Genomic DNA, 12,611 nt, shown 5'->3' with positions numbered 1-12,611 from the left:
TTGCCCTTGTGCCTGGGAATCATCACATTCATTCTGCTCCCTTGAACTATTTGCCGACAGAAAGGAAGAAAACTATGTCTTGTAAGTCACGATCAGTTGAGTTGGAAGCTAGAAAAGAGATTAATGTAACATTTCAATTAATAATATTTATGACTAATCACAAAGGCAAACCAAAAATACAAAGAATATCACTGTCTGATTCCACTGCAGCTCTCAGCATCTGCTGACGAGGTGTCTTGGCAGTTTCACAGCAATTTTGGGACATCCAGAAACAAGCCAACATCTACACTGCTCCAAGGTTGGGACGACCTGATGGAGCAGGGATATTTGTGCAGGTCAGGTTTCTATTTCCATCTGGCATTATAATGTAATCACCTAAGAACTAGGAGCAGGAGTCAGCCATTCAGCCTCTCCAGCCTGATCCACCATTCAATAAAATCATGTCTGATTTGATCTTGGCTTCAGCTCCATTATCCTTGCCTGGCTAAAAACCCATTACTCCCTTGTAGATAAAAAAACTCATCCTGGAATATATTTAATCATCAGTATCCACTGCTCTCTTAGGTATAGAATTCCTTAGATTAACGACGCTTTGAGAGATGAAATTCTTCCTTACCTCCGTCTAAAATGGGAGACCCCTTATTCTGAAACTGTGCGGCGTGGTTCTTGATTCCCTCAAGAGGGGAGATATCTTTGCAGCATCTACTCTGTCAAGACCCCTCAGAATCTTACATTTTTTCGATAAGATTAGATCTGATTATTACAAACTCCAATGAGTGTAACACAACCTGCTCAGCCTTTTCCTCACAACGCAACCTGTTCATCGCAGGAAGCAACCGAACGAACCTTGCCTGAACTGCATCCAATGCACGTATATATCCCTCATGAGCGAAGGAGACCACAACTGTATCCAATACTCCAGGTGAGGTCTCAACAACACCCTGCAGAGTTGGAGAAAGACTTTCCTACATTTATATTCCATCCCCCTTGCAATAAATGCCAACAGTCAGGCTCTGTTTTCACTATTCACTTTTCAATAACAACAAACAGCGTGAAATAGGAGCTAAACCAGGGACAAGTATTACAGGATGAGGAGAGAAAACAGCCATGAATTTCAACAGCAGCTTCTTCACCTTTTGTCTCACTTACGCAGTGCACACGCAGCCCGAGAAATACCTCTGCCTTCCGCCGCTCACTCCATGTTACAGAACCACTTCCTGCCTCACTCTGTCTCTTGCAAACAAATGACGTTCAGCAGCCGAGCTGGCGCAAGGAAGCGCATGCGCTCCAAAGGTAAGCAATAATTAGCGGTGTGGGCGGGGCCATACCGCGCATGCGCTTCTTTAGGCAACGTTGTGAAATTCAATAAAATCAATTGGAACTTTATCCAGTTGAGTTTTTTCACATTTTGAGCAATGAAACCGGGGCTGTGGGTAAGATAGTGATGTTTCCCTTCTGGGAGATTACCCCTTTGTGAAATTCAATTTGAGATTATTCTCTGCAGTATGTTTGCCCAGTTTCTCAAAGCAATCCTTCAAGGGAGTCGGTGTGTTTGCTGGGATCGCGCAGGATTTAATATCTGACAGTAACAGTCCTAGATTCATGTAATCACATTGAAAATGTCTGTCACTGAGTGTCAGAGCGAACGGTTCGAGCTGAAACATTGCAGAGACCTCAACAGGGCAGAAAAAAAGTTACATTTGGGACATTGTGTGACTCACTTTCGGACACGTCCTCAGATTGTGAGATTAATAATGTGGCTGCTTGTGGCACCATATAAGTGAGAGATAAGTTTGTATCGTCGGTCTCCCCGGGTGGATCTTTCGAGATAAAACGAATCTGACATTTCAGCCCACAACTCAATAATTACAGGCCAGTCAGTCTAACCTCAATAGTGAGCAAAATATTGGAATCATTCTGAGAGACAGGATAAACTGTCACTTAGAAAGGCATCGATTAGTCAAGAATAGTCAGCGTGGATTTGTGAAGGGAAGATCTCGTCTGACCAACTTGATCCAATTTCTTGAAGAAGTAACAAGGAAGTTGTATGAGGGCACTGTAGTTGATGTGGTCTACATGGAGTTTAACAAGGATTTTGACAAGTTCCCACATAGCAGACTGTTTCAAAAAGTAAAATCCCGGGGGATCCAGGAAAATACAGTAAGCTGGATGTAAATTAGGTTCAGTGGCAGGCAATAAAGGGTAATTATTAACGGGTGTTTTTGCGATTGGAGGGCTGTTTCCATTGGCGTTCCGCTCAGTACTGGGTCACCTGCTCATTGTGGTATATATTAATGATTTGGACGTAAATGTAGGGGACATGATCAAGAAGCTTACAGACGACACAAAAATTGGTCGTGTGATAGAAAGCGAGGAGGATTGCTGTAGGCTGCAAGAAGATATTGATGCTCTGGACATATGGGCAAAAAAATGACAAATGGAATAAAATTCGGATAAGTGTGAGGCGATGCATTTTGGGAGGTCAAACAAGGCAAAGGAATACATGATTAATGGGAATATACTGAGTTGTGTAGAGAATGTGAGGGACCTTGGAGTAAATGTCCACTGACCCAGAAGGTAGGAGGACAGGTCGACAAGGTGGTTAAGAAGGCATATGGAATCCTTCCCTTTATTAGCTGAGGTCTAGAATATAATAGCAGGAAGGTTATCCTGGAAATATATCAATCATTGGTTAGGCCACAACTTGAGGACTGTGTGCAGTTCTCGTCACCTCATTATAGAAGTGATGTAATTGCTTTCACATGCGTTCAAGTCCTGGGAAGAAGGAATTTTCCTCCACACAAGATCAGGACGCAGGTTGTTCAACCTTGCCCGTCTGAGTGCGAAGTCCAAAGTACGGAAAGTCCTCATCAGGGAACTCCTCTTTGCTGACGATGCTGCTTTAACATCTCACACTGAAGAGTGCCTGCAGAGTCTCATCGACAGGTTTGTGGCTGCCTGCAATGAATTTGGCCTAACCATCAGCCTCAGGAAAACGAACATCATGGGGCAGGACGTCAGAAATGCTCCATCCCTCAATATTAGCGACCACGCTCTGGAAGTGGTTCAAGAGTTCACCTACCGCGGCTCAACTATCACCAGTAACCTGCCTCTAGATGCAGAAATCAACAAGCGCATGGGAAAGGCTTCCACTGCTATGTCCAGACTGGCCAAGCGAGTGTGGGAAAATGGCGCACTGACACGGAACACAAAAGTCCGAGTGTATCAAGCCTGTGTCCTCAGTACCTTGCTCTATGGCAGCGAGGCCTGGACAACGTATGTCAGCCAAGAGCGACGTCTCAATTCATTCCATCTTCGCTGCCTCCGGAGAATACTTGGCATCAGGTGGCAGGACCGTATCTCCAACACAGAAGTCCTCGAGGCGGCCAACATCCCCAGCTTATACACACTACTGAGTCAGCGTTGCTTGAGATGGCTTGGCCATGTGAGCTGCATGGAAGATGGCAGGATCCCCAAAGACACATTGTACAGCGAGCTCGCCACTGGTATCAGACACATCGGCCGTCCATGTCTCCGCTTTAAAGACGTCTGCAAACGCGACATGAAATCCTGTGACATTGATCACAAGTCGTGGGAGTCAGTTGCCAGCGTTCGCCAGAGCTGGCGGACAGCCATAAAGGCGGGGCTAAAGTGTGGTGAGTTCCTGCAGTTGGCAGGAAATAAGATCGAGGCACATGGGAAGAGCCAACTGTGTAACAGCCCCAACAATCAATTTTTTCTGCAGCACCTGTGGAAGAGCCTGTCACTCTAGAATTGTCCTTTATAGCCACTCCAGGCACTGCTCCACACACCACTGACCACATCCATTGTCTGTGGAGATAAGGAGGCCAAAGAAGAATTGAATTATAGAGGGTACAGAGGAGATTTACAAGGATGTTGCCGGGACTGGAAAAAATGCAGCTATGAGGAAAGATTGGGTGGGCTGGGACTGTTCCCCTTGGAACAGAGAATGGTAGATCTGATTGAAATGTACAACATTTTGAGAGGCCTGGATAGAGTGGATGTCAAGGGCCTATTTACCTTCGTAGGGAGCTCAGTGACGAGGGGACAAAGACTTAAAGTGTTTGGTAGAAAGATTAGAGGGGAGATAAGGGAAAGTTTTCCTCACCCAGCAATGCAAAACTGGGCATCCATGAGGCTCTGTGGGCCATTCGGATTAATGTGTACAGTGCTGGTCTCCTTATTTAAGGAACGGTTTAAATGCGTTGGAGGCAGTACAGAGAAGGTTTACTAGGCTAATGCCTGGAATGGACGGGCTGTCTTACGAGGAAGGATTGGACAAGCTAGGCTTGTATCCACTGGAATTTAGAAGAGTAAGATGTGACTTGATTGAAACATATAAGATCCTGAGGGGTCTTGACAGGGTGGATGTGGAAAGGATGTTTCCCCTTGTGGGAGAATCTATAACTAGGGGTCACTGTTTAGAAATAAGGGGTCGCAAATTTAAGACAGAGATAAGGAGATTTGTATTTTCTTTCGGAGGCTCGTGAGCCTTTGGAATTCTCATCCTCGATATAAGCGGAGTCTTTGAATATTTTTAAGGCAGAGTAAATAGTTTCTTCACGAGCAAGGGAGTGGAGGATTACCGGGGGGTGGTGGAAATGTGAAGTAATCAGTAGAGACAAAAACGTATTGAATGGCATGGCAGAGCAGGCTCGAAGGACCGAGTGGCCTACTCCTGATCATAATTCGTATGTTCGTACATGAGGATCGAGTTACCAACAGCAGCAGAATTGTACTCAACTGCAATCTGTAATTTCATGGCCCGGCATATCCCCCACTCGGCCATTACCATCAAGGCAGGAGACCAAACGTGGTTCAATGAAGAGTACAGCAGAGCATGCCAGGAGCAGCACCCGGCATACCTCAAAATGAGGTGTCAACCTGGGGAAGCTACAACACAGGATTATTTGGGGGCCAAATTGCGTAAGCAGCATGCGATAGACAGAGCCAAGTGATCTCATAACCAACAGATCAGATCTAAGCTCTGCAATCCTGTCACATCATCCTGACTTAGAATTATATTGCTGTTCATTCACTGTCGCTGTGTCAAAATCCTGGAACTCCCTTCCTAACCTCACTATGGCTGTACCTACCTCACATGGAGTGCAGCAGTTCAAGAAGCCATTTCACCACAACCTCCTCAAGGGCAGTGAGGGATGGGCAATAAATGCTGGCCGAGCCAGCAACACCCACATCATATGAATGAATTTGAAAAAAAAGTGTGGCGGTTAGTTATTTAGTTAGAGATACAGCACTGAAACAGGCCCTTCGGCCCACCGAGTCTGTGCCGACCATCAACCACCCATTTTATACTAATCCGACACGAATTCCATATTCCTACCACATCCCCACCTGTCCCTATATTTCTCTAACACCTACCTATACTAGGGACAATTTATAATGGCCAATTTACCTGTCAACCTGCAAGTCTTTTGGCATGTGGGAGGAAACCGGAGCACCCGGTTCTGGAACTCACTACCTGAAAGGGTAGTTGAGGCATAAACCTTCAACTCACACAAAAGAGGTCTGGATATGCATCTCAAGTGCCGTAATCTGCGGGTTACGGACCAAATGCTGGCAGCTGGGATTAGAATAGGTGGAATTCTTTTCGGCTGGCACAGACACGATGGGCCAAGTGGCTTCTTTCTGTGCCATAAAATTTCGATGCTTCTGTGATTCTAAGTGACTACATATCTCTCTATCTCACCATCCTCCAAGCCTCTCCCCCAATCCAGATCTTTCTCTCTCTCTGCCTTTTTCTCGCTATTGATGCTGTCTCTCTCCCGCTGCCTTTGGTGCTGTATCTATGTTGGAGATACAGTTACTGAGTGTTATATGTATGCATTCTATTGCAGTACTGATAGTCTCTCTCTCTGAATATTCAGGTGAAGGTGAAATACTGTTATTCAGTGTGAAAGGGACACACAGTTGGAAATTGTAAGACTGAAACGGTCTGTCTCCCTCCCTCTCTCACCCCTCTCTCTCTTTCACTCTCCCTCTCTCTGTCGCTCTGTTGTTGTATATGAAAGAGGAATGAAGTTACTGAGCGTGTTATGGACACGCTGAAGAGACGTACGGTATTGGAACAGTGAACACGCCACCGGTGCCGCAGGTGAGACGGTCACTGTCACTTCTCCGCTCGGATGTTCGAATCTGACGGTGTATTTATCCATCTTCAGTCCTGAAACTAAGCACGGAGAGAACCAGCCTGTCACTGCCTGGAACAAAATAAAAACACTGTGTATGAATGTGGGATTATTGTGCAACTGGACGTCTCTCCTTGAGAATGGGATGTCCAGGACACCTAGAAAAAAATATGGATGGAAATACCCGCCGCGAATCCGCAGCACAGGCCGAGCGGAGGGGAAATCCTGTCCTGGAAACGCAAAATTGAGCGAACAGTTCGGCCTGAGATTGTGTGGATGTGAATATTGTGGAAGAGAGTGTATTAAAGGGGCGGGCGCGTTAGTCTAATGCCACTGTGTTTGTGGGTCTGGTCTCATCGCCGGATTTCCGAGTCCCTCTTGTGTAAAATGACAAGATTTTCCAGTCAAAGAAGCACTTTGCTCCCCTTCTAATCCTCAATGTGGGAATTCAGTGTTGTTTGTTTGTTTATTTCAAGATTTTAGTCGAAAAGTATGGAACATGTCAGCGATCGGCTGAGAGAGAGTCATCAGTGCAGCAATGAAACGGGTTTCAGTCGAAAATGGAGTCTTTACTTCAAGTGAAACCTTTGTGACAGCAAACATTCTGATGTCAGAGACAGGAAGGATCTAGCCTGGGACTCTGGAATACCCGAATTTCAGTGGAATTGGAGAGTTTAGGACCAGAGAGAAACACAGAGAGGCAGCAGGAGCCGGGAGCTGACAGCAGGTTGTCTCCGCCCCGTCCGCTCGCTGCCTTTAAGTGGCTCAGTGCCGCCACCACCAGCTTCATTTCTGACCCAGTTCTGACTGACAGAGAGACTTTGTGCAGAGTCCTGGACATGACCGAGACTGCAGCCGCCGAAACGGCTCCTCCAGCCGCCGCCGCTCAAGTCAAGACTCCCAAGAAGAAGAAGGCGGCTCCCCGGAAGGGGTCAGGCGGTCCCAAGTTGGGCGAACTGATCCTCAAGACTGTGGCGGAATGCAGTGTCCGCAGTGGGATGTCACTGCAGGCAATAAAGAAGGCTCTGCGTGTTAAAGGTGTCGATGTGGAGAAGAGCAAGTTCCCAATCAAGCAAAGTATCAAGCGGCTTGTGGCGAAAGACTTCCTGGTGCAGACGAAGGGCACGGGGGCCTCCGGCAGCTTCAAAATCGCGAAACAGGAAAAGAAGGGAAATGTGGTGAAGAAGATTAAGACAGGAGCAGCCAAGAGATCTTTAGTGAAGAAAACAGCTGCCAAGAAACAGATAACAAAGAAAACAGCCAAGAAATCCCCAGGGAAGAAAATAGTCGCCAAGAAAGTGAGCAGCAAGAAGACAGCAGCCAAGAAAGTGAGCACCAAGAAGGCGGCAACGCCAAAGAAGGCGGTAAAGAAAGCAACGCTTCCAAAAAAATCTCCAGCGAAGAATGCCAATAAAACCAAGAGGGCCACGGGCGGAAAGCCGCCCAAGAAAGTTCAATCATCAAGGGGCGGGAAGAAGCCGAAAGCAGCAAAGGCTCAGAAAGCAGCCCCCGGAAAGAAGTGAGACAGCACGGGAAACTTGTAGACATCTGAACCCAAAGGCTCTTTTCAGAGCCACCCACGTCTCTCAGGAAAGAGCTGATCCCCCGAACAAATGATCCCTGTCCCGCAGTCGTGTGCACATTTCACCTAGAAATGATTTGAAGTAAATCCAGGTTCCCTGGTGACTCTCAACCCAGCCCTTCCTCACTCTCTGCAACAAATCAGGGATGTCCGGGCCTCACTGTACCCGGGTATATGTTCGGTGAAGTCTCAGTTCATGCTCGTTTCAGGGCGACAGACAGTAACACAGTAACAAGGGCGAGATACCCCGCGTCACATCTCAAACCCCAATACATGATTTTGTATAATTCAGCTGGGGTTCGGTTTCAGTTAACTGCTCAATCCGTCTGGGAGGAGAGGTGTGCGGAAACAGGTTGACTTGTGATCGGAAGCACTGCACTTAGGCTTGTATATTACTAACTTTTATTTGTTACAGATCCGTATTTAGACCGCCGGTTTTCTGTTATCATTGGCGATCAAGGCCGAATCGCCATGTTTTATGCTGAGCTCTCATGTCGAGAACTGTTTTTTTTTGAATTGGCGGTTCGAGCAAGTGGGAGGCGGAGCGAGAGGATCAAAGACATTTCTCTGCTCTGTCTGTCACTCAGTTTCCTCCAGACCCGCCTCTGGCTCTCTGTCTCTTTCTCAGTCAGGTCGGGGCAGGCTGGATAAAAAGGCAGCAGAAACTACTCGTTTTTCATTCAGAATCGGTTTGTCTGAAGAAGCGTCATGACAGGAAGAGGTAAAGGAGGCAAAGGACTGGGCAAAGGCGGAGCAAAGCGGCACCGCAAAGTGCTTCGTGATAACATCCAGGGCATCACCAAGCCAGCAATTCGCCGCCTGGCTCGCCGTGGCGGAGTGAAGCGCATCTCGGGTTTGATCTATGAGGAGACCCGCGGGGTGCTGAAGGTTTTCCTGGAGAATGTGATCAGAGATGCGGTCACCTACACTGAGCACGCCAAGCGCAAGACGGTCACCGCCATGGATGTGGTGTACGCTCTGAAACGCCAGGGCCGCACTCTCTATGGATTCGGCGGCTAAACAAATCCACCTTGTCTACCAAAAACAAAAGGCTCTTATAAGAGCCACCCAAAACCTCATATAGAGATAAGTGACCTTGAAACTGCAGCGGGGATGTCTTGGGATGTGAAATTGTTGTAGCTCATCCAATGTTATGTGGACTTTATCAGATCAGTATTGCATTCTCTTATAGTCACTTTACGTGTCGCACATTTTTTCACTGTCTTCTTCTGTTCCATGTTTAATAACCGCGTCATGAATTAAAAGGTTGCATTTGATAATGTCCATTGCCGACCTGAACTGCCGGTAAAGATGTAGAAAAGGATTTACTCCCGTTAGAGTAAGAAATGGCCGGAGCTTTATTCCCGCCAAAGACCGAACAGGGAATGAATCCCAATTCAAACCGTGTTGGAAGACACAGAGGGGGATCCAGGGCGGAAAAAAATGACGCAAAAGCAGAGATTTTATAATCGTTCCCGCCAAATTAGGTTTTTTTTGCGTCGTTTATAATTTGAAAATGGCGGGCTTTTTGAAATTGATTCAATTTCAGTTGCAGTTCAACCGGATGTTGCCGGGACTGGAAAAAATGCAGCTATGAGGAAAGATTGAATGGGCCGTGGTTGTTTTCTGTGGCACAGAGAATGCTGAGGAGAGATCTGATTTGAATTGGATAACATTTTGAGAGGCCTGGATAGAGTGTAGGTGAAGGGCCAATTTACCTTAATACAGAGGTCACTGACTAGGGGTCAAAGACTTCAAGCATTTGGTAGAATAATTCGAGGGAAGATGAGGACAAGGTTATTTTCCCCTCTCATCTAGAGGATGGTGGGGGTCTGGAACTCAATGCCTGAAAGGGTAGTTGAGGCAGAAACCTTCAAATCATTCAAAAGAAGTCTGGATATGCACTTCAAGTGCATATTCTACAGGATTACAGACCAAATGCTGGCAGGTGGGATTAGAATGGGTGGAGAGCTTTCCGGCTGGCACAGACACGATGGTCCAAGTGGCTTCTTTCTGTGCCATAAACTTTCAATGATTTTCAGAAAAGAGAAGGCTGAGGGGGGACATGATTGAGGGATCCAAAATTATGAAGGTCATTGATAGGTTAGACAGGAGAAAACTTCTTGTTTTCCCTTAGCGAAGATATCAATAAGTAGGGGGAATAGATGTAAGGTAAGGGGCAGGAGGTTTAATGGAGATGTGAGGGGGAAAGAAACACTCATCATGTGGTTGGAATCTGGAACACACTGCCTGAATAGGTGGTAGAGGCAGGAACCCTCACAACATTTAAGAGGTATTTAGAAGAGCACTTGAAACGCCATAGAATACAAGAATACGGGCCAAGTGCTGGAAAATGGGATTAGAATAGTTAGATGATTGAAGAAATACTTGCAGGTTTATAGGTCAATTGCCCCTAGTGAAGATAGATGGTAGGAGAACGGTGGGGATGCCGTAGGGAATATGGGATTAATGTAGGATTAGTATAAATGGGTGGTTGTTGGTCGGCACAGACTCGGTGGGCCGAAGGGTCTGTTTCTGTGCTGTGTTACTCCATGATTCGATATTTAGTTATCGCGTCATGAATTAAACGGTTGCATTTGATAAAGTCCATTGACGACCTGAACTGCCGGTGAAGATGATGGATTTATTCCCGTTCGAGTCAGCAATGACCGGAGCTTTATTGCCGCCAGACAGCGAACATGGAATTAACTCCAATTCAAACCGTGTGGGAGGACAGAAGGGGATCTGGAGCGGGAAAAAATGACGCTACAAGCAGTGAGATTTTATAATTGTTCCCGATAATTTAGGTTTTCCTTCATTACGTAATTTGCTCGTTTGAAATTGGCGGGCTTTTTGAAATTTATGAAATTTCAGTTGCAGTTCAACCAATCAGGGAGCAGCAATTCCCGACGCCCATTCACTTCCCAAAGCGAGTTTCAAACTGAAATGAAGGACGGGGCTGCATCCAGTCACAACACTAGGGCGGTCCCTCAACTGTCTTAAATAGGCAGTCCCTGAGCAGCCTCCGCATTAACAGCGAATTTGTTCCAAGATAATGGCCAGAACCAAGCAGACAGCGCGCAAATCGACCGGAGGGAAAGCTCCCCGCAAGCAGCTGGCTACCAAAGCGGCCCGCAAGAGCGCTCCAGCCACGGGCGGAGTGAAGAAGCCTCACCGTTACAGACCCGGCACTGTGGCTCTGAGGGAGATCCGCCGCTACCAGAAATCCACCGAGCTGCTCATCCGCAAACTGCCCTTCCAGCGCCTGGTGCGGGAGATCGCACAGGACTTCAAGACAGACCTGCGCTTCCAGAGCTCTGCCGTCATGGCCCTGCAGGAGGCCAGCGAGGCTTACCTGGTGGGGCTCTTTGAGGACACCAACCTGTGCGCCATCCACGCCAAGCGAGTCACCATCATGCCCAAAGACATCCAGCTGGCACGCCGCATCCGCGGGGAGCGAGCCTAAACTGACCCTGCCCGGAACTGAGTTCGGCATCAAATACCACAACGGCTCTTTTAAGAGCCACCAAATCGACAAAAGAAAGAGTTGTGATCTCTTGTTCATTCCGGCACATAAACGTCTCAGAGGGATTTGACCACTTATTTACTCAAAGCCGGGAGACACAAATACTTCTGTCTGCATTCCGAAAGTGCCTTTCGAATATGGGCTGAGGCAATTTGAATGTATTTCATCTGATGAGCAGCTAAATGCCAAAATCCAGTACACTTCATTCCAACACAAAACAACGATAACAGTGTAATATTACAGTCTTTCAGACAGTAACCAGCCCTTTCACAGATAAAGTGGGTGGCTCTGAAAAGAGCCTTTGGGTTCACAGATTCAAGTCAGGCCGCTTCACTTGCCCTTCGTGCTCGGAGCGCTGGTTTTCTTGGGCAGCAGCACGGCCTGGATATTAGGCAGCACCCCGCCCTGAGCGATGGTCACCCCTCCCAGCAGCTTGTTCAGCTCCTCGTCGTTGCGGACGGCCAGCTGCAGGTGTCTGGGGATGATACGGCTCTTCTTGTTGTCCCGGGCCGCGTTGCCGGCCAGCTCGAGGATTTCAGCTGTCAGATACTCGAGCACAGCAGCCAGATAGACCGGGGCTCCGGCACCCACCCGCTCAGCATAGTTCCCCTTTCTGAGGTGGCGGTGAACACGGCCGACCGGGAACTGCAATCCAGCCCGGGAGGAGCGAGACTTGGGTTTGGCCCGAGATTTACCACCGGTCTTCCCTCTTCCAGACATTGACACAATCTCACAAACACTTTCACCAAGAATGCTGAGATCCGCCCACATTCCTCCTCCTTGTACCTTCTGGAGGAATGGTGTTGGGGACACTGCTGATTGGTCAGTCAGCACTCGGTGTCATTGTGCTGTACATGTTACCAATCAGAGAGCTGCTCAATTCACCAATCACAAGAATTGAGAGCGAAAAATAAGAGCGTGAATTTGTCAGCCTCCCAACGATTTTTCACATTTGAAAAGCCCGCCAATATATTTGGAAAACAAGGGGCGGCTTCAATGTTGAATATTACATTTATAGGTCATATTGTTTTACAGAAAACATTGTAAAAACTTTTTATTTTTTTTATTCCACATTTTGTCCCTGATTGTTCTAGATTCGCTTTTGTAATCCGCCATGTATTCTGCTTTATTCTTTTCTTTTTATGATACTGTCTGTAACCAGCGGCTGAAAGCCTCATTCACAGTATCCTGCAACCGGACACATTTCAGGTCAATTTTCATAATAATTCTACATCACTGATTATAGATTGATCCCTTTTCGTGGAGGACAAAAGAGGAGTAGAGATATTCTGTGTTATGTGCCAAAAAATCTATCTGCCGACATCCCTGACCT

General features: G+C 47.1%; 1 protein-coding gene across 1 annotated transcript; it reads left to right on the top strand.

The window, feature by feature from the left end:
- Positions 1-1,244: 1,244 nt before the first annotated feature.
- On the top strand, positions 1,245-7,693 carry LOC137356420 (histone H1-like). The gene is made up of 3 exons (XM_068022311.1): positions 1,245-1,293; positions 2,030-2,160; positions 7,055-7,693. The coding sequence occupies exons 1-3, from the start codon at positions 1,245-1,247 to the stop codon at positions 7,691-7,693; spliced, it is 819 nt and encodes a 272-aa protein (XP_067878412.1).
- The last annotated feature ends 4,918 nt before the right edge of the window (positions 7,694-12,611 follow it).

Source organism: Heterodontus francisci, chromosome 45, assembly GCF_036365525.1.
Source record: "Heterodontus francisci isolate sHetFra1 chromosome 45, sHetFra1.hap1, whole genome shotgun sequence".
NCBI lineage: Eukaryota > Metazoa > Chordata > Chondrichthyes > Heterodontiformes > Heterodontidae > Heterodontus > Heterodontus francisci.
Note: the sequence above shows the minus strand (reverse complement) of the source record. Positions and strands in the feature narration are given on the sequence as shown.